The 22,745-nt window shown below is 30.9% G+C and overlaps 1 protein-coding gene across 1 annotated transcript; it reads left to right on the top strand.

The window, feature by feature from the left end:
• Positions 1–303: 303 nt before the first annotated feature.
• Positions 304–19,807, top strand: LOC139523442 (ras-related protein Rab-1B-like). Its single transcript, XM_071317489.1, has 7 exons — positions 304–395; positions 10,282–10,351; positions 11,372–11,419; positions 14,297–14,344; positions 15,688–15,783; positions 16,989–17,114; positions 18,979–19,807. The coding sequence occupies exons 1-7, from the start codon at positions 358–360 to the stop codon at positions 19,252–19,254; spliced, it is 702 nt and encodes a 233-aa protein (XP_071173590.1). The 5' UTR covers positions 304–357; the 3' UTR covers positions 19,255–19,807.
• Positions 19,808–22,745: the final 2,938 nt, after the last annotated feature.

The raw sequence follows: 22,745 nt of genomic DNA, 5'->3' as shown, positions 1-22,745 counted from the left end.
GTACCATTTTTTTCATTTTACTCCTTCCGTGTCTTCCTATTTTAATTCCTTGGTTTAGGTTTAACATTCCTGTTGTAGGTAAATACACACACCCGAGATTAATAAAATGATGTTTTTATTTCATGTAAATGTACCAAGCATGTTGGCATATCTGTTTAACAACATCTTCATCCCTGTTTTCAATGTCATCGCAGTTTAAAGGAATGCATTAATTTTGTTCATTCAACTATCAAACATTTCCATTCTTATTAAAAAAACAGATTAAATAAAATATATATCATAGTGTGAACTAGGTGAAGCACAATACACGCATGGTTACTGATATAAACAACCTAGATATTAACCGTATATATTTAAATGGGTTTTCATCATAAGCGAACATGGCGAAAGAACAGGTAATTTAAAATAGATTTTACTATTTGTCCATAACATTGTTTTATTTTTTTTATTTTTCATTTACTTATTTATCGGTTTAACTATTGGGTAGCAATTTAAAGATGTATGTTTTACATTTTATCGTAGTTTAGAGTCAGTTCATGCCATTAGATATGCATGTGTATTGATTCGAATGAACCATTAATTACATTTTACCGGATTGGGAAATAATCCGTCGTGAACATGTGTTCAGTAAAAGTGTGTTTCCCAGAATTTTTCAAGACTGCATTAGCTTATACTAGAGGCAGAACATTTTTATAATGCTACATCTGATTAAGATCTAATAAAATAAGGCAAAAAAAAAATACACGATGAAATCATGATAACCCCAGGAGCGTTGGCATAGTTAAATTTTCCTGTTACAAAATGTATGTTTACAGATTTGAAGACTTTTCTAAATATTAAAGAAGTTTGTATCAATATGTCGGCCAATATTTCAAACACAGGCACATCGTGAATCAATTCGTGATGACAATCGTTAGAACTTGTAATATATTTTATATTTTATTGTACGCAGCTAGTGAGCGTTGGCAACACAAAATGCGGAAAGGTTTCGATAAATGCAGCTAAGCTAATCGATTGCTGAGGAATGTAAACAGCTAATTCATAGTTATGACAAAATTGATGAGCAAAGCACAATATTATTTATCAAACCGATTGTTGCTTTTCAAAATAAGAAATTTATATTTAGAAATTTGAAATAATTACGTTTGTCATTTATTCTAGTTAAGGTCGTCTGTCTGGGTCAATATGAAAATATGAAGCAGCAAATGAAAACGTTAAACACAAACCCTTCGAGGATATTCACGTGCTCAAAAAACCTCATTCCAAATATTAATTCAACCGCCGTCAATCGAAATTCCAAATCGAATAGCACTTTTTATAATTGTGAAAAAGGCGGCAATGCGGCTGCAGCCAGATTATTCAATAAACATGCAGGTGGATATCCACAAATATCCGTTCAATGCCAGAAAATGACAAAGCTGCTGTAGTTTATCTTAAGGTCAACAATGTAAGGGAGAGCTTTTTCGCTTTCTTTTTCCTGTGACATTACATGAAAAAACCAAAAGCCTTACTTATTTGGTAACATGACAAAAACCAAAGTGTGGTATACAATATGTAGGACAAGCAGGACGGGAATTTTTTTAACGAACACAGGAACATCTATACCGCTTCCGAAAACCCAAGAAATTCAAAAGCATAATTTAAGAACATTTAGGTAAACACAACCACAGTATTAGATTTATTAAATTTCAACCGCTCGAAAAGATACAGAAACAACAAGATCAATCGCATAAACAAATTGAAGATTCCTGTAACATTATCGAACTGTCTTGGATCAAACGACTTCAAACAGCTTATCTCCTGGGTCTAAATGACAATATACTTCGACAAGGGAACACATCTCCAACTTATCCTATTGACATCATGAATATTATGGATAAAAGAGAAAACGAATTAATAAGTCTCATATGGCAAACGTATCAATCGAAATCAACGAATTAAACATCGTATAAATTATACATTTGGTAATCTCCTATCTATATTTAAAAACAATGGTAGGCATACATTATTATTTAAACTGGGTCAAGTACCAATTAGTAAATGACATAATATTTTCAAAGAGTGTGAAACAATCTCTTTCGTCAGCCCACTGTATGAATATTTGCGTATAATTACAGCTTTTTGCCACCATAGGCTGTTCCCGCGTATAGACAAACCTGAAGATTACAGACGTCGTTTTCTGAAAATTAAATATGTTAGCAGAGGTATTGATTTTGTCAACTTGTGTAGTATATTTAATTACTCTACCTTTACAAAACTTTATACCTCCCTATTTTAATAACACCGAACCACCTATTATTTCAAACACATACAAAAAAAACAAGCAGAAGTTTAATTTTTAATTATACGTCGGTACATTGTAACATCAGACGTCAATGTAGAAAATAATACTCCTTTTACTTGAAACTGTGGATCGTCAAAGTTAAGATATATTCCCTATTACCATGTTATTACCGGGACCTCAATAGCGTCCAGGACAGAGAGTTTAAAAAAAATTGAAAAAAGGACCAAAATATCATCCTCCATCTAAAATATATTGGAAATAGTACTGTCAGATCACCAGAGATGCTCATTCCTCGTTTTGTAAAAATTCGTGCAGACAGGAAAATTCTGATAAAAAAATCTGTTGATTCTTATTGAAATAAATGTATGAATGTTATGGAATTGAGATGACCCCTAGTTTTTGGTGGGGTTCGTGTTGCTTATTTTTTTAGTTTTCTATGTTGTGTCATGTGTACTATTGTTTGTCTGTTGGCTTTTTTCATTTTTTGCAATGGCGTTGTCAGTTTATTTTCGATTTATGAGTTTGACTGTCCATCTGGTATCTTTCGTCCCTCTTTTGTCGATAATAGAATATCTCATTTTGAAAATAATTTAGAAGTAAATAATTAATTAGAGTACATAATATGCCTATTCCCAGAATTAGAAATAAACTTCGAGAATTTGAAAAGCGGTTTGTAATTGTACCGGTCGACAAGGCAGCCAACAATGTAGTGATGATATTCCGTAAATACTACACTGATGTTCTTAAGAATGAAATTTTAAATTCACCTACATTAAATTCCATACGCTCCACAGAGAGTCATATAGTAAACAAACATTTCATAACCACATCACTTCTTCTGACCATTTGAAAGTCCTTGCTATGTATTAGTTACCTAAACTACACCAAAAAACCAGTAAAATGTCGTTTCATCTCGGCCTCAAGTAAGTGTTCTCCAACTAATCTTTCAGTTGCTTTATCAAGTTCCTTAACTCCTATCAAAGATCGTATCCTAAACTACTGTAATTAAATATATGAAAATATAAGAATTTACTATTTTTGGAGTGTAAAGAATTCTTTGGATGCTTTAGATAAATTACGTGCTTTTGAATGACCTTTTGATTTTGTTGACAGTTTTGACTTTTCTACTCCTCACACTACACTTCAACACAATATTATCAAAAAAAAGTTTACATATTTAATCAAATGTTCGTTTGGTATATCTGAATGCAAATATATTTGCTGCAACTCATTTAAAGCCTTTTTCTCTAATGAGAAAGGTAAATATTCTAGATATACTAGTACTAATTGGAAGTGTGATGAGATGATTGAAGCTGTTAATTTTGTCCTTGATAATATTTATGTACGTTTCGGCAACAAAGTTTATCGACAGATTGTATGTATTCTTATGGACACTAATTGCACCCCTTTAATAGCAGACTTGTTTTTGTACTGTTATGATCACAGTTTATGACCAAACTCAGTAAAGACCAATCTAAATTGCATTTAATTAATGAATTCAACAACACTTACCGTTATCTTGATGGTATTTGTTCGTTAAATAATCAAGAATTTTCGCAATATACTGCGACAATTTACCCAAAGGAACTTACTCTAAATAAATTAGATTTAAACGTTACGGTAATAACTAGTCCTTTCCTCGATCTAGATATTTCGGTTTTATACTGGAAACTCCACACTAAAATTTAAGACAAAAGGAACGATTTGTTGTTCCCTATTGTTAATTTTCCCTTTTTGGATGGTGATGTTCCTTTGACACCATCTTACGGTTTTTATATTTCACAACTCGGTCGCTATGCCCATGTCTGTTGTGACTTTTTTGATTTTAACAAACGTAATCTATGTAATACTGGTAAATTATTACGTCAGGGATAAAACCACAAATCATTACGCCAGGGTAAACCACAAATAACTAAAAACCTTTTCTAAAGTCTTCCATAGATATAAAGATTTGGTTTTGAAATTTGGTTGTACCTGTAGAAAACTTATTTCAAAACAAAATAACACATCATCATTTTTACGGAAATGTTGATTACCGTTCCCGGAATTTAGAAACGATCCTGGTAAACTTATCGATCCTTTGAAAATACTTATTCTAAAAGGTTACCAATTCAACACTGTAATTAGATCATTGAATATTGTTTTATTGGTATTAAAATTGATTTTGTTATCAGTTAATTAAAAACAAACTAAATGTTATTGTTATATACATATACACATTCATGGATCTGCAATCTGTCGATACCAGTATCTTGGCATTGCACAAGGTCATGTTTTTCTCTGTCTGTTTGTGACGTCTTTACACTGAACTCATTGGATGTTGGATGTGTACTGATTGCTAATTTAGTCTTAGATGCATGATTTTTCTAATTAATTGTTCTTGGCTTTGAACTAGCTGTCAGTAACTGCGAGTACTTTCACATCTGTACTTAGTGTCTTTTTGTTGTTGGGATTTACAAGTACCCGGCCACGTCCACATGTATTTGTAGTACTAAGTATTTGTATTTTTATCCATTTGATAAGTTAAATCTTTTTCAACTGATTTTTACAGTTCTTTCTTATGTTGTACTGTTACACCACTGTCCCAGGTTAGTGGAGGGTTTGGATCCCGCTAATATGTTTAACCCGCCCCATTCTGTATGAATGTGGCTGTCCCAAGTCAAAAGCCTGTAACTCAGTGGTTGTCGTTTGTTTATGTGTTGCATATTTGTTTTTCGTTCATCATTTGTACATAAAGTAGTCCGTTAGTTTTCTTGTTTGAATTGTTTTACATTGTCATTTCGGGGTCTTTTATAGCTGTCTGTGTGGTATGGACTTTGCCCATTGTTGAAGGCCATACGGTTACCTATAGTTGTTAATTGCTGTGTAATTTTGGTCTCTTGTGACGAGTTGTCTCATTGGCAATCATACCACATCTTCCTTTTTATATTCAAGATTTTTAAAGTGTACTTATTCTCAAATGCAATGTTATATATAATTTGTAGGGTTTAATGTAACAGATAATAATCAAAATGTATGTAAGTGAAATTAAAGAACTTTGCAATGTTTGTCTTTTTCCTCTTGTTCGTCAGAGGGTTCTATTTGAATTCTGCTTAACTTACTATAACATGTATAAGAAAACAAACAAGTTGACAAGTTGTAGACTTGTATGAAGGTTTTACTTGAAATGAATTCAATAACAAGATTTTTTTTTAAATTGGGACCTTTTTGTTAGTAGTGATGCCGTTAAAAAAATCATAATTAGTTCCTATTGTTTGTAAAGCAATATGACTCTCTATAAAAATAACAAATGGATATAACATAAGCAAATACAAATATCACTCAACTATATGGTGCATTTGAAGCGCATGTATTGAATGGCGGAACAATGAATACCTGATTTGCTCTATGTTCAACAGTGACCTCCAAAAATAAAAGCAACAGTAGTATACCGGTTTAAAGTCATAAATCGATTGAGATAAAACAAATCCGGGTTACAAACTGAAACCGAGGGATCTATGGCAAGCCGTTGTTGATATTTATTTATTGATATAAAAGAATCATTTATTTATTAACTGGCAGAAAAACTAAGTTCATTTATAAGTAAAATTGGAAAAAAGGGTATTTTGTACAACAAAATTTACTTCTGATCATTAACAAGCTTCTGTCCAAGTTTTGTATAAATCCAGGATAGTTAAAGAAAGTTATTAAAATTTGAAAATATTTAACAACATAGTGTTTTAAGAAATTTATTTCTGGATACTATCTTATGATCATACATGTAAACAAGCTTCTGTCCAAGTTTGGTAAAAATCAAGAATAGTTAAAGAAAGTAATTAAACTTTCAAAAACTTTAAACACAGAGTGAATATATGTGGACGCCACCGCCGACGGAATGTAGGATCGATATGTCTCGCTTTTTCGATAAAAGTCAAAAGCTCGACAAAAATGATTTTTTAATATTACAAAATAAGACCATGTAAAGATTTTATGATGACATTTACGAAAGAAACATTGAATTGACGAAAAGACTAAATGAGAGTGAATGGTTCAGCGACGTATGGTACTTCAACTGTGGTGTATATGGAAGGATATCTGATGGTCTACTGCTGAAGCTCAATAAATTTGATGACATTTTTCTTAGATTGAGACAAAAAAAATATTAAGTAGTTAACTTAGTACTTGACTTTCATTGTTACATGTACATTATGTCTTGATGAGCTTTAATTTATTTTTAAAAAAATGTTAAAAGTGCTATTCTTATTTTCATGGGATAAATCCTAATACTATAAAAGTTTTCTCCACTTTGTAAAATAGTTGACTGTCATAACTGATAAATCATATACAGGATATATAAAATTGAAAGAACAATTATACTGCAAAAAACTATTTTTTTGACAATAATTCAATCAAAAATGTTTGCCATTTTGATGCTAAATTTTTGTTTTTATCTCTTTTTTTCTCTTTCCAGTCCTTTATTCTTTTTATTAATTATTGCATTTCTGCAATATCATTCTATTGCATTTTGGTTTGGTTTAGTATATGGTGAGTTATCCTGTTTATCATTTTTTATGCATCTTTATGTTGGTGAAAGTTGTTTTTTTTTTTACACATATGGAGAATAATCAGATATTACTATTAGATTTGTTTACGGTCATGTTATGTGCTTGTGTATTTATTGACATCATATCATGGGTGCCCTGAAGGTATTACCTGTTAATTGCCAAGGTTCAGGAGATAGTGTTAAAAGAAGAAATGTTTTTAACTATTTAAGAACAAAGAATTACAATATTTACTGTTTACAAGATTACTCATTTCTTATGTGAAAATGAAAATAATATAAGAGCTATGTGGGGATATGATAGTTATTTTTCATCTTATAATTCAAATTCAAGAGGTGTAGCAGTTATGTTCAATAACAACTTTGAGTTTAAGGTCCTAAGAGAAAAAAAAAGATGTTGGTGGCAATTTTTTAGTATAAGACTTAGTTGTTGATACTTTACATCTTACACTTGTACATGTAACTATTTATGGACCAAATATAGATAATCCAATTTTTTATGATCAAATTATGTCAATTATAGATGATTTTTGTAATGATAGCTATATGATATGTGGTGATTTTAATCTTGATCCCAACCCTGAATTATAGACTATTTTAACTATTTACATGTAAATAACCCAAATGCTCGGGGGAAAGTTTTAGAACTTATTAAAGAAAGGTTTCTCATTTACCCTTTCCGTAAACTTTACCCAGATTTGAAGCTATTCACATGGAGAAAAAGAACCCCTTTGAACAAGCAAGGCTAGATTTTTTTCTTTTGTCTGAAGATTTACTATGCTGTTTGAAAAATTGTAATATTGAGCCCAGCTATCGCTCTGATCATTCTATGGTTGTATTAAATCTAGAATTTAATCCATTTGATCGAGGTAGAGGATTGTGGAAATTTAGTAATTCATTATTGTATGATCCATAATATATAAAGATTGTTGAAGAAAAAATAGTAGAAGTTAAAAAACAATATGTAACTGTGTATGATATAGAGTGAATAGATGACATGAATAATAAAGATCTCCATTTTAATATTAACAGTCAATTATTTTGAGACAATGTTGATGGAAATTAGAGGTAAAATTATATCATATTCAAGTTATAAGAAAAAGGTAACAGAAAAACAAGAGAAAGATCTTAGAAATGAAATTCTTATTTTGGAAGAAAAGGTAGATGAAGGTTCAATACAGATTTTGGAAACTAACAAATGTGAATTAGAAAATATAAGAAAAGAAAAAATTAAAGGGAAAATAATTGTATCAAAAATACAATGGGTAGAAGAGGGTGAAAACCCTACTAGCTATTTTTGTGGGCTAGAATCAAAAAAATTTACAAATAAGATAATACCAAAAGTAGAAAAATGAAATGGAGATGTAATTTCAAAACAAAAAGATATTTTAAAAGATGTAAAATCTTTTTATGAATATTTATATAAGAATAAAGATAAGCCAAAGGGAGATAAATTCAGCGAACTTGAAGAAGGATTGGAAGATATAAAGTTTAAAAAAATTACTGATGATGAGAAAAAAATTCTTGATGGTGAAATAACAATTGAAGAAGCTGGTTTGATATTGAAAAATATGAAAAATAATAAATCACCAGGATCTGATGGTTTGTCCACAGAGTTCTTTGATTTTTTTTGCAGAGATTTGAATTTTTTTGTTGTAGACTCCTTGAACTACAGTACTGAGATTGGTGAACTTTCTGTTACGCAAAAACAAGGAATCATTACATGCCTGCCGAAATGGTATAAGATTTATAAATGATATTGTAAATGAAGATGGGGCTTTTTTCTCTCATCAAAAAATAGAAGAAATGTTTCAGGTAAATGTGAATTTCATGAGATATAATTAGAACTACCTTTAACTCCATCGGCTATTAAAAGACTTGTTAAAAGTTCAAAAGGATCTAAAGATATGTATATTGTTTTAAATAAAAATGGCAGTGTTCCCACTAGTCAGTTAAGATGGACTGAAATTTTTGGCTTTGATCAAAATCATTGGAATTTTTTTTATAAACTGCCATTTGTTGTCACAAATAATACTAAGTTACAGTGGCTACAGTATAGATTCAATCGTCGAATCTTAGCTACAAACAAATTTCTTCTTTTAAATTAAGATTAATGATAATCCAAATTGTACATTTTGTAATAGAGAAATTGAAACATTAGAACATTTATTTTTGGAATGTGAACATACAATTATTATTAGAACAGATTGAGAATTGGTTTCTGACCAATGGAATTAGTGTACTTTTTACAAAAGAAGTTTTTTTGTTTGGTTACATTGCAAAAATATCAAAAGGCAATGCAGAACATATTCTTTTTCTTACCATAAAGCAATATATTTATAATTCCACATGTTTAAAAAAAAAACTGTCAATAAAGTCAGTAAAAGAAAAGATGAAATATGTGTATGCAATGGATAAACATATTGTTATGAAAAACAAATGTGAACATCAGCTTCTCAGAGAATGGGATGTTTTTGATAGATTACTTAGTTAAGTACAAAAATGTATATACTTTAAATTTAATAGTATACATGTTATAATGAAAATGCTGTTTTTACTAATGTCTAGATGAATTATATTCAAAACTCACCACACTATTCTCTCTAACTATCTTTCTCTCTCTCTCTCTCTCTCTCTCTCTCTCTCTCTCTCTCTCTCTCTCTCTCTCTCTCTCTCTCTCTCTCTCTCTCTCTCTCCCGTGTTCAAACTGCTTTACTATTTATCTTATATTTGTATATTTAAAAAAAAAAATTGCTTCCTAATAGAAAAGATGTATTGATTAGATAATATATATAGATTTATATATTGCTGTTATATTTGTGTTTATTATGTTGTAAATTGGAAGTTTAATAAATAATAAAAAAAAAGAAAAAAATATTACAAAATAATTTTTGAATATTTATCAATGGATTTTTTAATATTACAAAATCATTTGTTACCTTAGCGTTTAGTATTAGGCAAAACAATCATAATCTGTCTTACGCATAAGTGATGATTATTGGACAAGTTGGTCCGGAGAAATTTTGGACCGACTTTGTTAAGTCAACTCAAACCATCTTATATCGACCCGGACAAGTTTTTAAAGAAGGTTTGAACTATTTAACGATTTTAAACCATTACATATTAAATTTTGAATTAAATTTTATTTTAATATTTGCTTGACATATTAGAAGCGGTAGATATTTCAATAGTTTATAATTTGATGAACGGAGAATTAAAAAAAAAAGGTATTATCACGTTATTGTTTTTTACTCACTACTCCTTGAAGAAAGCATCGGGGAATCTCAATCCACAAATATCAATCCAGCACTAGAAAATGAAAATTACAATAAAAGATAACAATAAAAATATTCCAGCAGGTCACTTTTGGCTACCTTCATTTATGTCATAGCACGGGGTGGTGAAAGCTTGCCCACATAAGTCCATTTCCATGTCTTAATATTTTGCATTATTTCAGCAATATATTATCAATACTAGTGACAGGATCCTCAGGATGTGGGAAAACAAGCTTGGTGAATCGCTTTGTTGTGAGTAAAACATTTATTAGAACATCTTACAATCGCGAAAGAACAAAGAACTTCAACAGAGATGAAACATTTAAATTTGATATTAAAGACAGTATTCATATAACATTTATCACATTGAAAACCGGTTAAAGATAAACTAGAAAGGCATGTCATTGTAATATACAAATTTCCACAAGAACAGGAGATGATAGAAATACATAGTTTGCACACAAAAGTAATATAACTTCTAAGTTTATTAACCATATAAAATCTGCGATATTGACACAGAAAGTCCACATACCTGCCAAAGTCTTGAGAGGAAAAGATTATTCAATTTAAAAGATCACAAGTGTTTTTGAAACTACATATATTTACTAGTTTTGAAAAAATGTATGCATAAATTTATTTTTTATGATAGAATGTTATCTTTATATCTTTCATATGCGATATTTTGATAGGTACGACGATACACCATCACTTGAAATAAATGCAATGCATATATTATCTGTATTATGTATATGCATTTATATTTTTTTCAATAGTCACAATGTATAATTATCTATAAGCTATTATACCCCTTTTGATAAGGCTTGCTTTACTTAAGATTGAAAACAAAATGTTTAATTATTTTTTTGTTATTTCACATTACTGTTATTGACTTTCTTGACATTCAATTCAGTTTTAAATACCATAATTTTTCTTCGTTGAAATTTGAAATTTGTCAATTTGTATTAACTTAATAAATATAAGTAGATGTGGTTGAAGTGTCATATACAGACAGCTCCCCATCCAAGTCATAATTTGTAAGAGTAAACCATTAAAGGTCATAAGTCTTCATCACTGAGCCTTGGCTCACACCGAAAAGCAAGCTTTAAAGGACCCCAAAAAATTACTACTGTAAAAGAAATGCACATGTATAACATTAACTTTAAACTATCGTTATTCAAAGACAAGATCCCTCAAAAATATATTCGTGCAACCAGTACGACTGCAATGTGTATCCAAAAAATGGTTATCAATTCGGTCATTGATTTCTTTTAGGGGGATACTTTCACTGAAGAACATATACCTACACAACGTATAGGTGGCGTAAGTAAAGACTACTTTTTATAATAAAAAAGTGAATTGATAACGTGGGATTTAAAATTACGATAATGACATAAAGTTGCTCCCCTATACAAATTCCCACATGAAAAAGGAAAAAAAAACAAACATTAAACAGCAGTTTGAAGAGGCAATAGCGAGATATTTATAAAAATTAAATTATAATTTGTATTGTTCAATCATCAATGAAAGTGATATAGTGAGATAATAATTCGCTTTTAGCAGCTGGAATGGTTCAATTTTGTCAACAGACGCTAAGAAAAATCGATGATGAATTATTCACTTACAAGTGAATTATTCGACCTCATAGAATCCGTATTCATGTGAACCTCAATTTAACCACTTAGCTAGAGATGACCTTATTAATGTGTGTTCGGTTATTAAAAGAAGATAATGCCAAAACTGAAGTGAAACAAAGATAAACCTTTGATTGACTAATTCGATCCACAAAAAAAATCTTTCTTCTATAGGTTAAATAAAAAATTAACTTATATGTTAACCTATAAAACAAAATCAATTCCATTTGGAAGTGGTCTATATATGCTAATATCAATTAAGGTCTTCACACTTTTTCCGTGGTTTTATTCTGATTTATTTTACTATTGCCAAATGTTTTTCTTGAGCTGAAGTTTTGTTTCAAAAGATGTCGCTTATTATATATATATATATGTAGTCTCAGATCGACGTCTGGTCTTTAATCGACGCCCGTTCCTCAAATCGACGTCCAAATCTGATGTCACATTCTCTAATTGACGTCCAATATTTTGATCCTCAAATCAACGTCCAATTGGACGTCATGTATTGCCAACATGACGTCTGATAGATTGTAGTCCTCTCTTATCGATGTTCAATAACTAATGAAATAACAAATAACTGCACTTACATTTATACATGTACATTCGTAGGACGTTGATTGATTTTGAAATTTTCAAATACGCAATAAACGATGAATTATGGAGTTCTTAAAGCAATATAATTTTCAAATAATTATACATATTTACCCTAAAGATTTTCTTCAACCACAGAAAGGTAATTTGAGTAATGATATTTAATAGAAACTAATCAAGTCGATCTACGTTGACGAATTTCATTCATATTCATATTGATAAATTACTAGTGAGTATACATCAATGAGATCCCGACGACAAAGAAACCAAAACTACATATAAAGGGCAACATTCAGTCTTCAACAATGGACACATTAAAGAAGTAAAGCCAACTATTTTGAGGTAATTATAATTTAGACTCTGTAAGATATTCAACACATTTATAGTTTTACACCTGCAGTGAAACATATAAAACTTAAATTGGCATTATGTGTTTATGTTGTGCTGTTACACCACCATTCCAGTTTAGGATTACACACTGACAAACATGTTTAACCAAGCCAAATATTTAATGTGGTTTTGGTTGGTTTAATGTCTGTCATATCTGTTTTTTGGAATTGTTTTGTTATAGGGAAGGTCGTTAATGTTCAGTTCCAATTGGTTTGCATGTCATGGCCTTTAATTGACGACTTTATCGTTGGTAAAGGACGTACGATTGATTATGATTGCCTACATCACTTCGTTTGAATTCGAATGCATAGTTGTTCCATTTGCAATCACACCACATGCCATTGTATTTTTTTTTGAATAATTTCTTAAATTACGTAAAAAATTGATATACCAATGGTCCTGTAAACATCGTTAATAGATTTAGAAAAATATTTTGTTAATGTATTTTATTTGTCGCATATAATTAATTATGCAAAAATATTGACATAGAACTGTATTTACATCTTTCTCAGACAATCCATTTTCAGTTCTGTTATAACCTTTTTCGGTTCCCTTTTGCAATTTTGTTCATTTATCTTGGATATTTACGGCATGTCGGCCCAAAATATCTCGGCGTTTGGATCTTTGCATATGCCCATAAAACGGACGTCGATTCGAGAAGCTAAAAATTGGACATCGATTAGAGAGGCCAAATCAGTGATTACCTGTACTTACTGAAACAATTAGTAAATACATGTTATCACTAATTCGACTAGTAATTACAGGTATTTACTGAATTGTTTAGTGATCACATGTAATTCCTAATTTGACCTATTTACTGTAACATATACATGATAAGATAACGGAAGTAGCAATTTTTTTGTACTTTTGTAATGTATAAGTAAAAAGAAACCACATACTTTTGGATTCTGGGTCAGGTAAATTGTCAAATAATACCGGAAGTGACATTTTTCAAACTAGGAGTAACAAATGGTCTCCCCTTTGATCCCCCCTAGAAATCATGTATTTTTTAAACCAGCGTACAGTATGCTATCGTTAGACGCTGTAAATGACATTTAAAATCGAATTTTAATATTTTTATATCAAAAAAGATCTTTTCGGGTGGAAAGACCTTCAATTGGTATGTGAACAATTTTTTTTCTTTTATTATATTTATCATGTTTATGATTATTTTATATATTTTCGTCGTTTAAGCGACGTCTCATTACTCACAGTACATGCATAGTTTTCGTGATGACATATTTATAATTATGTAGACATTTGCTATTCCAATATCATATCACCATTAACATGTCAACATAAAAAAAGAACCATTGTCATTTTTTATTAAAGTACGGAATGGAATTCATTATTGCATATGCTATTCAAACGATCTTACTAGTAAATTAATAAATGAATGAATAAAGGTGCCTTATTTAGATAAATTTGCTCTATAAAATATGAAAACGCATGTTTCTATGATTATTTTAATTTCGAAATAAAATATTTGCAAAGTTTGAATTCATGAAAGCTTAATATGCCATATGCAAACTGAATAAAACAAAAGACTAAACATATGATTTTGTTTTGTTTTGTCACTTTACAGAAGTCACATACTGTTGAAGTAAATGGAAAAGAAATTCGTCTACATCTTGTAAGTATGAAATGTTTGAATTTATTAATATTCAGTCGATTTTGCCTTTTTAGGTTATTTACACGCATTTCTTTTTAAAATGTCAACCATAAAAGTCAATACACTATATTATTTTTGGTCATTTGACTTTCCGCTCTATGACTTAAGTAGGCTCTTGTCATGGGGCATGCGTAAGAAGAATTTAACGGTGTTAAACATGCTAATGAGAGCTTAACCCTTTTCTGTCTGGAAGGTGAAATATTGATAACCATTTAAGTTTCTTCAAAGATACAGAGATCGTATGTAAATTTACGGACTCTGTAAACAACATCACCATAAAAAGCTGGATATCATATCTCGTTTTTTAATATTGCGCTACAAGTTAAACATCCTAACCAAATATTTGTATCTATGAACAAATTGAGTAAAAGTTTCAGCAATTAGTTTTTCTAAAATTCCAGGATTAATAATTTATATTTTACAAATCATATATTGATATAAGAGATTACGCTCATTGAAATTTAAATTGACCTTACAGAAACGGTCAACTTTCAATGAATTAAATATAATATTAGATAAATGCATCACAATTTCAATCATACAATACTTTGAAATAATTGCTTTACACTATTGTTTTAGATAAAGGTAAGGTTGGTACTCCCAATACACAAGGAATTTGCCACTTTTTGGGGATAACTTCTTGACAAAACTAATAAATACTATATTTTCTAAATGCATTTTTTGAATATGTCATAACCATACTTAGTCATAATAACAAACATATTTTACTTTTCTATTCTATGAAAGGCCATACACATCAAATAATAATTGCATATGTTTAGCCTTTTTTCAACTTACAAAAATGGACTGAAAACTGTCCATGCTGTTACAAAATTTTATGTGGAACTTGATTTATATTTTGGTTTATCTCAATGATTAGAACATTTTTACAAATTTTGAGCCAATTATGTGACATGTCATTTTCATGATTTTGATGCTTACAGAGAATGACTCTTAAAACGTTTAAAACCGCTGTATGTGTTTCTACCTGTATTAAGTCAGGCATCTGATGTTCAGTAGTTTTCGTTTGTTCGTGTGGTTCATAAGAGTTTCTCGTTTCTCTCCTCTTTTTTTATATATAGATAAGACAGTTGGTTTTCCTGTTTTAATGGTTTCACACTAGTAATTTGTGGGGCTCTTTATAGCTTGCTGTTTGTTGTGAGCCAAGACTCCGGGTTGAAGACCGTACTTTGACCTATTATGGTTTACTTTAACAAATGTGACTTGGATGGAGAGTTGTCTTAAAGGCACTCATACCAATAGGCAATACAATTTCTTAAAAATGAACAACAATTATGTTTCAGAAAGACACAGATGGAGATAGAAAGTACGAGGGCTATTCTATCAATTACTATGAAGAAATGAATGCAACTATTATCGTCTATGATATATCAAAACAAGTGAGTTCTGCTAACATTTTGTTCATTTAAAGTCATATGAAACAAGTGACTGGTGAAAAATAATGTTTATCCAGTTCTTGAACCAATCACGTATATATCATAAACTAATTAGTCTTCTGTGCATGATTTTATCATTTTTTACGATCGTAAAATCGTCATTTTTTCTCTCTGTCTGTTATGATTTAAAACATATGACAGCTCATTTAATGCCGTGTTTTGACTCCGAAGTTTACCGAATAGTAAACATTCAACAAAAAACCATGGATATTGAGCACGTGTTTAACATGTACAATCAGATAATAGTTTATTTCAGACAGATTCATGCGTATTGCGATCACCGGATTTGTACAAGAAGGTTCACGATAAAATCACTTTGCAAACGGAAAATATGTCGGCGAATTGCTTCCTGGAAGCAAGCAATTAAAAAAAGTAAACTTCTTCTAAATGCGGACAAATTAAAGAATATTCTTCAAAAAAAGTATATGTATATAAGTTTAATAATGAAAACTATACGTTTTGTTATAAAAACACATGCATCATTTTTTTTAATTTTGAGGTTTCATATGACTTTAAGAAGTCCTATCACCAAATATAAACCCATTCATCTCTCAGAGATGATCAATTCATTTCTTACAGCCGATTTCAAAGTTTAGGTCGACTTAAATGACATTCACAAGCTCCAATACTATAGACCAATATAAGCTTCAACAAGAAGTCCAAAGACACAAATTTATGATCATTATCGTCAAAATATTTTTTAAAAAAAGAGTTAAAAACAAAAAAACTGAAAACAAAAACAAACCCCAACCCCAAAAACTGACACCAATTAAAAATAAGGTCATGTAAATGGTTGTAGGTAAAAAAAGTTAAAGGTCACGGTATGTTTTTCTCAATGTGCATCCCATACCGTATATTCGGCTATAAAGGCCCCGAAAGGAAAACAATATGAAAGAATAAAAAAAGTAATGTCTAATTTATAACAAAACAATTTACAAAAAAAGGGGTTTATTTAGTTTACAATAAAATACCCCTTTGAGAACAAAATGTGTTTATCAGTGTAATGTAACAGGCTGGTGAAAAGAAAGCTCAAATGAACAGACAAATTGACGTCATGGACAACAGTCATTCCTAATCTTACCTAAGTTGACATTTCATACTATGTGGCATTAACAGCAGTTTATTCAAACCAATTTGTTTTTCTTCAGGAATCTTTAGAGATAGCGAGCGATATATTAGAACGATGGAGAACATTCAATAATGAGGAGGCCATTGCATTTCTGGTAGGAAACAAATCTGACTTGGAACGTGAAATAAACAAACTGGACGTCGAGGTAAAGATATTTGATCAAACCTTAAAGTGTCTTACTTCCTCAAATTTACTAATATTTATTCAATTCCCATTTTAATTTTTCTTAACAAGTCCACGGACATGGATTTCTGGAGACCTTTGTCCATGTCCGCGTCCTCATCCATTATTGCACTACTTTCTAAGACACACATCTGCAAGTAATCGACAGAAAACATATTCATATTACCTAATGTTTGGATTTATCTTAAGAGTATGTAGTTAAAGTGAAAATCCAAAATTGAAATACTTATAAATACCATACATCCGAAGCGCTTTTCTGGATTAAACTTCATTAGGAACGCTCAAAGCCGAATATTTAAAAGCTGTGATTTAAGCTTTATCAAGATAATTTGGGTCTACCTGTAGGTTTGATTATATATTTTTTTGTCTATATAAAAATACATATCTTTCATATAGGCCTAACAGAAAATTGACATAAGATGCTTTTTAAGTTCAATCCAGAAACGCACGTTAAATTTAAAGAGTTAATTTGATACTATTTATCTTAGTCTACAAATGAGAGGCGAAAATACCAAAGGGACATTCAAACTCATAACACCAACATAAACTGAAAAAAAACAACAACAGAAAAAAACAATAGTACGCAAAACACAGTTTAGAAAATAAAAGATTGTGCGACACGAACCCCACCAACAACTTGAGCGGTCTCAGGTGCTCTAGAAGGGTAGGCAGGGTACAAATGATTAATTCATAAGCGGTAATGGTTTGACCAAAATATATTTTAAAAAAGACAATATTAGGATTGCAGTGTACTACAGTAATACAAAATAGGAATACATTTAGTAAACATACATGTACATGTAAATAATCATGAAATAAGACGTTTTAAACTTGATATTTTTATCTTGTTTTCTTTTACTCATTTCTTTGTAACGCCATTAAAAATCATTCTGAAGGTTCAAACATAACTTAGAGTCAAGTCAGTCCAACCGATTTTTACATTTTGTTCTTACACCAGTACGGAAGGTTTAGAGAGGGTTGGGAGCTCATGAACATGTTTAACTTTCACGTGTATGTGCCTGTACCAAGTCCGGCGCCTATAATTGAATGGTTGTTATTGTTTGCTGTATGATTTTTTTTTGTGTTTTGTTCGTAGTTGAGGGCCTTAAAGTGACCTATAATTGCCTAAATCCACGTCATAAGATAAATTTTGCATTGACAATCTGACAATCATACCTCATCTCATTGTTTGAATAAATTAAGTGATACCAATGTGCTCTCCAAAATTGTTTGCAGTAGGTATAAAAACATAAATCGTGGTATATGGATAGTTGAGTCAACATCTTGTATTTATTTGTACTAAGGTAGTGTTTATTTTTTCGAATACACGATTTTACAATATCACTTTTGCGAGAAAAATATATGATATCGGTGCTTTTCGTTCACCACACTTGAAATTTTATATTAAAAGAAAGGCGGAATATACCAAAGTGATATTCAATAGTTAACAAAGGTACCAGGATTATAATTTAGTACGCCAGACGCGCGTTTCGTCTACATAAGACACATCAGTGACGCTCATATCAAAAAAAATATTAAGCCAAACAAGTGAAATGTTGAAGAGCATTGAGGATCCAAAATTCCAAAAAGTTGTGCCAACGGACAACGCCATGGCAAACAGTGGTTACTACTAGTATTATCAAGTCATAACGTTGTCTTGGCATGGAGAGTTTAAAATGTGCAAGTGCTAATGCCATGCTAGAAAAGTTAAATTCTACTAAAATAGTTTCATCCAACTAATTATAAACTCTAAATATACGTATCACTTTTTAAACAATCTCATAATGTAAGGTTGAAATCAAGTAACTTCATGCTTTTTTTTTTAGAATTTTGCAGAAAAGGAAAATTTACCCCACACAGAAACAAGCGCAAAAACGAACGAAAATGTAACGGAGATGTTCATGTCACTTATCCATCGACTGGCTAATGATGGCGATGATGGTGGCGGTAATAAACCTGCAGACGATAGCCCGTCCGGTGATGGTAATAAACAAGCAGTCGAGACCACGTCCAAACTGAAAGAAGATGCCAGTAAAACTGTTCATGCAGATACTGCACCTTCTACCTCAACGCAAAACAGCAACTGTTGTGTTATAAGCTAGTCAATGGGTCATAATGGTAAAAGTAAACAATTGAAAAAGGGCTGACAACCAGCACCCGAAATCCGATACATTGTACCTCAATACGTTATCTGCAATATTGTTTTAACATAACTCTTTTTAAAAACGTTTGAAGATATTATTGTTTCATATGATATAAAAATTATCTTTTATGTACTCATAGTCACAGTAGATTAAATGAAATGACGGACGAAACAAATTGTCTTTCTTTATTACAATCTTTTTTTTTCTACTGTTTTTGCAGCTTTATTAGAAACACAAAATTTGAAATGGTAAAATCGGCATTATATGTCTATATGATAATTATGTTTATTTATTATGATAATATTTGATTTGAATAAGGTCCAATGTCGTTTTGTATATTCATTATTTTAAAGACTAGATTATGGTGTTTTTTAAATATATTTTTCTTTTTACAAACACGGGTATTTTAACATGTATCATTCTATGTATTGTGTTCACTTTTCTCCCTTTTCTTGCAAACTTGTTACAAAGATGTAACTTATATGTAAAGAGAATAAAATCTTAAAATAATTACTCGTCTTTAAATCTGTGATTCTGACATTTTCTGATTTCTTGCAATAGTTTCCTTGAAATATACAGAACTATCGTGTATGTCTGAGACCACAGCCTTGAATTTTCTCTTATGACAGAGATGGTTAGTTGACAACAAAACGTAACCTGAACATATGATTTCAATGTCAAACCAAATTTGGCAATATGCATTTTATTTTTGTTCATCTGATGAGTTAAGCCTTTTCAAACTGATGTTTATAGTTCGTTCTTATGTTGTACTGTTTTACCACTCTCCTAGGTTTAGGGGGGGGGGCATCCCGCTAACATGTTTAACCCCGCCACATTCTGTATGTTTGTGTCTGTCCCAAGTCAGGAGCCTGTAATTCAGTGGTTGTCGTTGTTTATGTGTTACATTTTTGTTTTTCGTTCATTTTTTGTTTAACATAAATGAGGCCGTTAGTTTTCTCGTTTGAATTGTTTTACTTTGTCATTTCGGGGCCTTTTAAAGCTGACTATGTGGTATGGGATTTGCTTATTGATAAAGGCCGTACGGTGACCTATAGTTGTTAATTTTTGTGACAATTTGGTTTCTTGTGGAGAGTTGTCTCATTGGCAATCATACCACATCTTCGTTATTTATATTAACATTTTATTTTCAATTATCTAAAACATTTGATTATTTATCAGTATTCTGCCAATGATTTACATGTACATTGTTCATTACATGCGCCTTATAATTTATCCAATGACAATGATGTGTGTTGTTGATTGATAGCTGCTAAAAGATAAGCGGTAAAATATTTAAATGTAATCAGTACGAAAATATGTCAATATGATAAAAATATGAGACAAGTCATACTGAGGTGTATTTTCGATGTGTTGCTCATTATAACAAAAGGGATGTCCTATTCTAATAATATCAAAGATGTTGTTCAAAGAGACCGTAAATTAAGAAACGGTTCATGTTATTGGTATCACTATAACACAGTTTACTGTCTTCATTGGTTCTAGCATTGATGTTTTTTTCAATAAATCAATACATGATAAGTAACTAAATATTTTAAAATCACCCCTTTTAAGTTCACCTGGACCAAAAGGGTCAAGTGAACTTTTCTCACTTGGCGTCCATCGTCGCCTTCCATTAAATTTTACAAAAATCTTCTCCTCTGAAACTACTTGACCAAGTTCTTATAGAAAGAAATAACTTCAAACAGCAAGAATGTAATATGTAAAGTAAGATCCACAAACACTTCACCATCACCGAAACAGAGACTTTTGTAATGAATTCTATTTGTTTTCTTTAATGTTGAAGAGTGTCCTTTGTTTTATATGCACTGCAGCACATAGACCAAGGTGAGCGACACAGGATATTTAGAGCCCATAACTTGAGGTTACAGCTTTTTGGGGTTATTATCCGACATGCTGATGACGGACGGACGGACGGACAATAGTATACCATAATGTCTCGCCTTCTTTACTAATCATTGATATTATGTTGATAGTCCTAAGTATAAAGCTTTATTACAACGGTCGCATAAACTTAACATTAACCAAGATAGCTAAACAAAGACCAATGAACCATGAAAATGAGGTCAAGGTCAATGAACCATGCCAGGCAGACATGTACAGCTAACAAAGCTTCCATACAACAAATATGGTTGACCTATTACTTATAGTTTAAGAAAAACAGACCAAAACACAAAAATTTAACACTTAGCAATGAACCGTGAAAATAAGGTCACATCAAATAAAACCTGCACGATTGACATATAGATCATAAAATTTTTCCATACACCAAATATAGTTGACCTATTGTATATAGTATTAGAAAAAAAGATCAAAACTCAAAAAACTAACTTTGACCACTTAACCATGAATATGAGGTCAAGTTCAGATGACATCTGCCAGCTAGACATGCACACCTTACAATCATTCCATAAACCAAATATAGTAGACCTATTGCATACAGTATAAGAAAAACAGACCAAAACGCGAAAAAACTTAACTATGACCACAGAAGCATGAAAATGAGGTCAAGGTCAGATAAGAACTGTAAGTTGGACATGTACACCTTACAGTCCTTCCATATACCGAATATACAAGACCTATTGCTTATAGTATCTGAGATATGGAATTGACCACCAAAACTTAACCTTGTTCACTGATCCATGAAATGAGGTCAAGGTCAAGTGAAAACTGTCTGACGGCCATGAGGACCTTGCAAGGTACGCACATACCACATATAGTTATCCTATTATATATATAATTACTTATAGTAAGAGAGAATTTAACATTTCAAAAAATCTTAACTTTTTTTCAAGTAGTCACTGAACCATGAAATTGAGGTCAAGGACATTGGACATGTGACTGACGGAAACTTCGTAATATGAGGCATCCATATACAAAGTATGAAGCATCCAGGTTTTCCACCTTCTAAAATATAAAGCTTTTAAGAAGTTAGTTAACGCCCCCGCTGGATCAGGATCCCTATATCGAGCTTTCTGCGACAAAAGTCGCAGGCTCGACAAAAATCAGCAAGTTTGGAATTTTATTGGGTATTACGTTTACTGGTTTATATACCAATTTATTTAACAGCTGCATGTATACAAGATATAGGTCTGGTAAATCCAACCCAAACCAATGTTTAAAATTAAATGGTATGCCTTTGACTTTAACTGAAGCGTATTGCTTGTACAAATATATGTAGTATATAATAATTCTATTGGTTTATACAAATATACGAAACATATATTTCTCGTTTGTATTTATGAACTTGTCGATAGACCAAACTTTTAAAGCAACGTATATAGTATATTTACTCGAGATATGAAGCATAAAATGAATGAAATTATCAGGCTTTCTATATCATTATCAAATTAGAATATGCCTAATAATATAAATAATATCACGAAATAAGAGTATAAATGCAAAATGAAATTAGCTACATGGATTTCATT

This window comes from Mytilus edulis, chromosome 5 (genome assembly GCF_963676685.1).
Source record: "Mytilus edulis chromosome 5, xbMytEdul2.2, whole genome shotgun sequence".
In the NCBI taxonomy this organism is placed as follows: Eukaryota; Metazoa; Mollusca; class Bivalvia; order Mytilida; family Mytilidae; genus Mytilus; species Mytilus edulis.
The sequence above is the reverse complement of the archived record's forward strand: the minus strand, read 5'-3'. Positions and strand labels throughout refer to the sequence as shown.

What these genes read in the sequence shown, in the direction of transcription:
- LOC139523442 (XM_071317489.1), top strand. Translation starts at nt 358, where the DNA reads ATGGGTTTTCATCATAAGCGAACATGGCGAAAGAACAG. An exon ending in GCTTGGTGAATCGCTTTGTT is followed by an intron (nt 10,352 to 11,371) that starts GTGAGTAAAACA and finishes GATTTCTTTTAG; the next exon opens with GGGGATACTTTCACTGAAGA. An exon ending in CTACACAACGTATAGGTGGC is followed by an intron (nt 11,420 to 14,296) that starts GTAAGTAAAGAC and finishes GTCACTTTACAG; the next exon opens with AAGTCACATACTGTTGAAGT.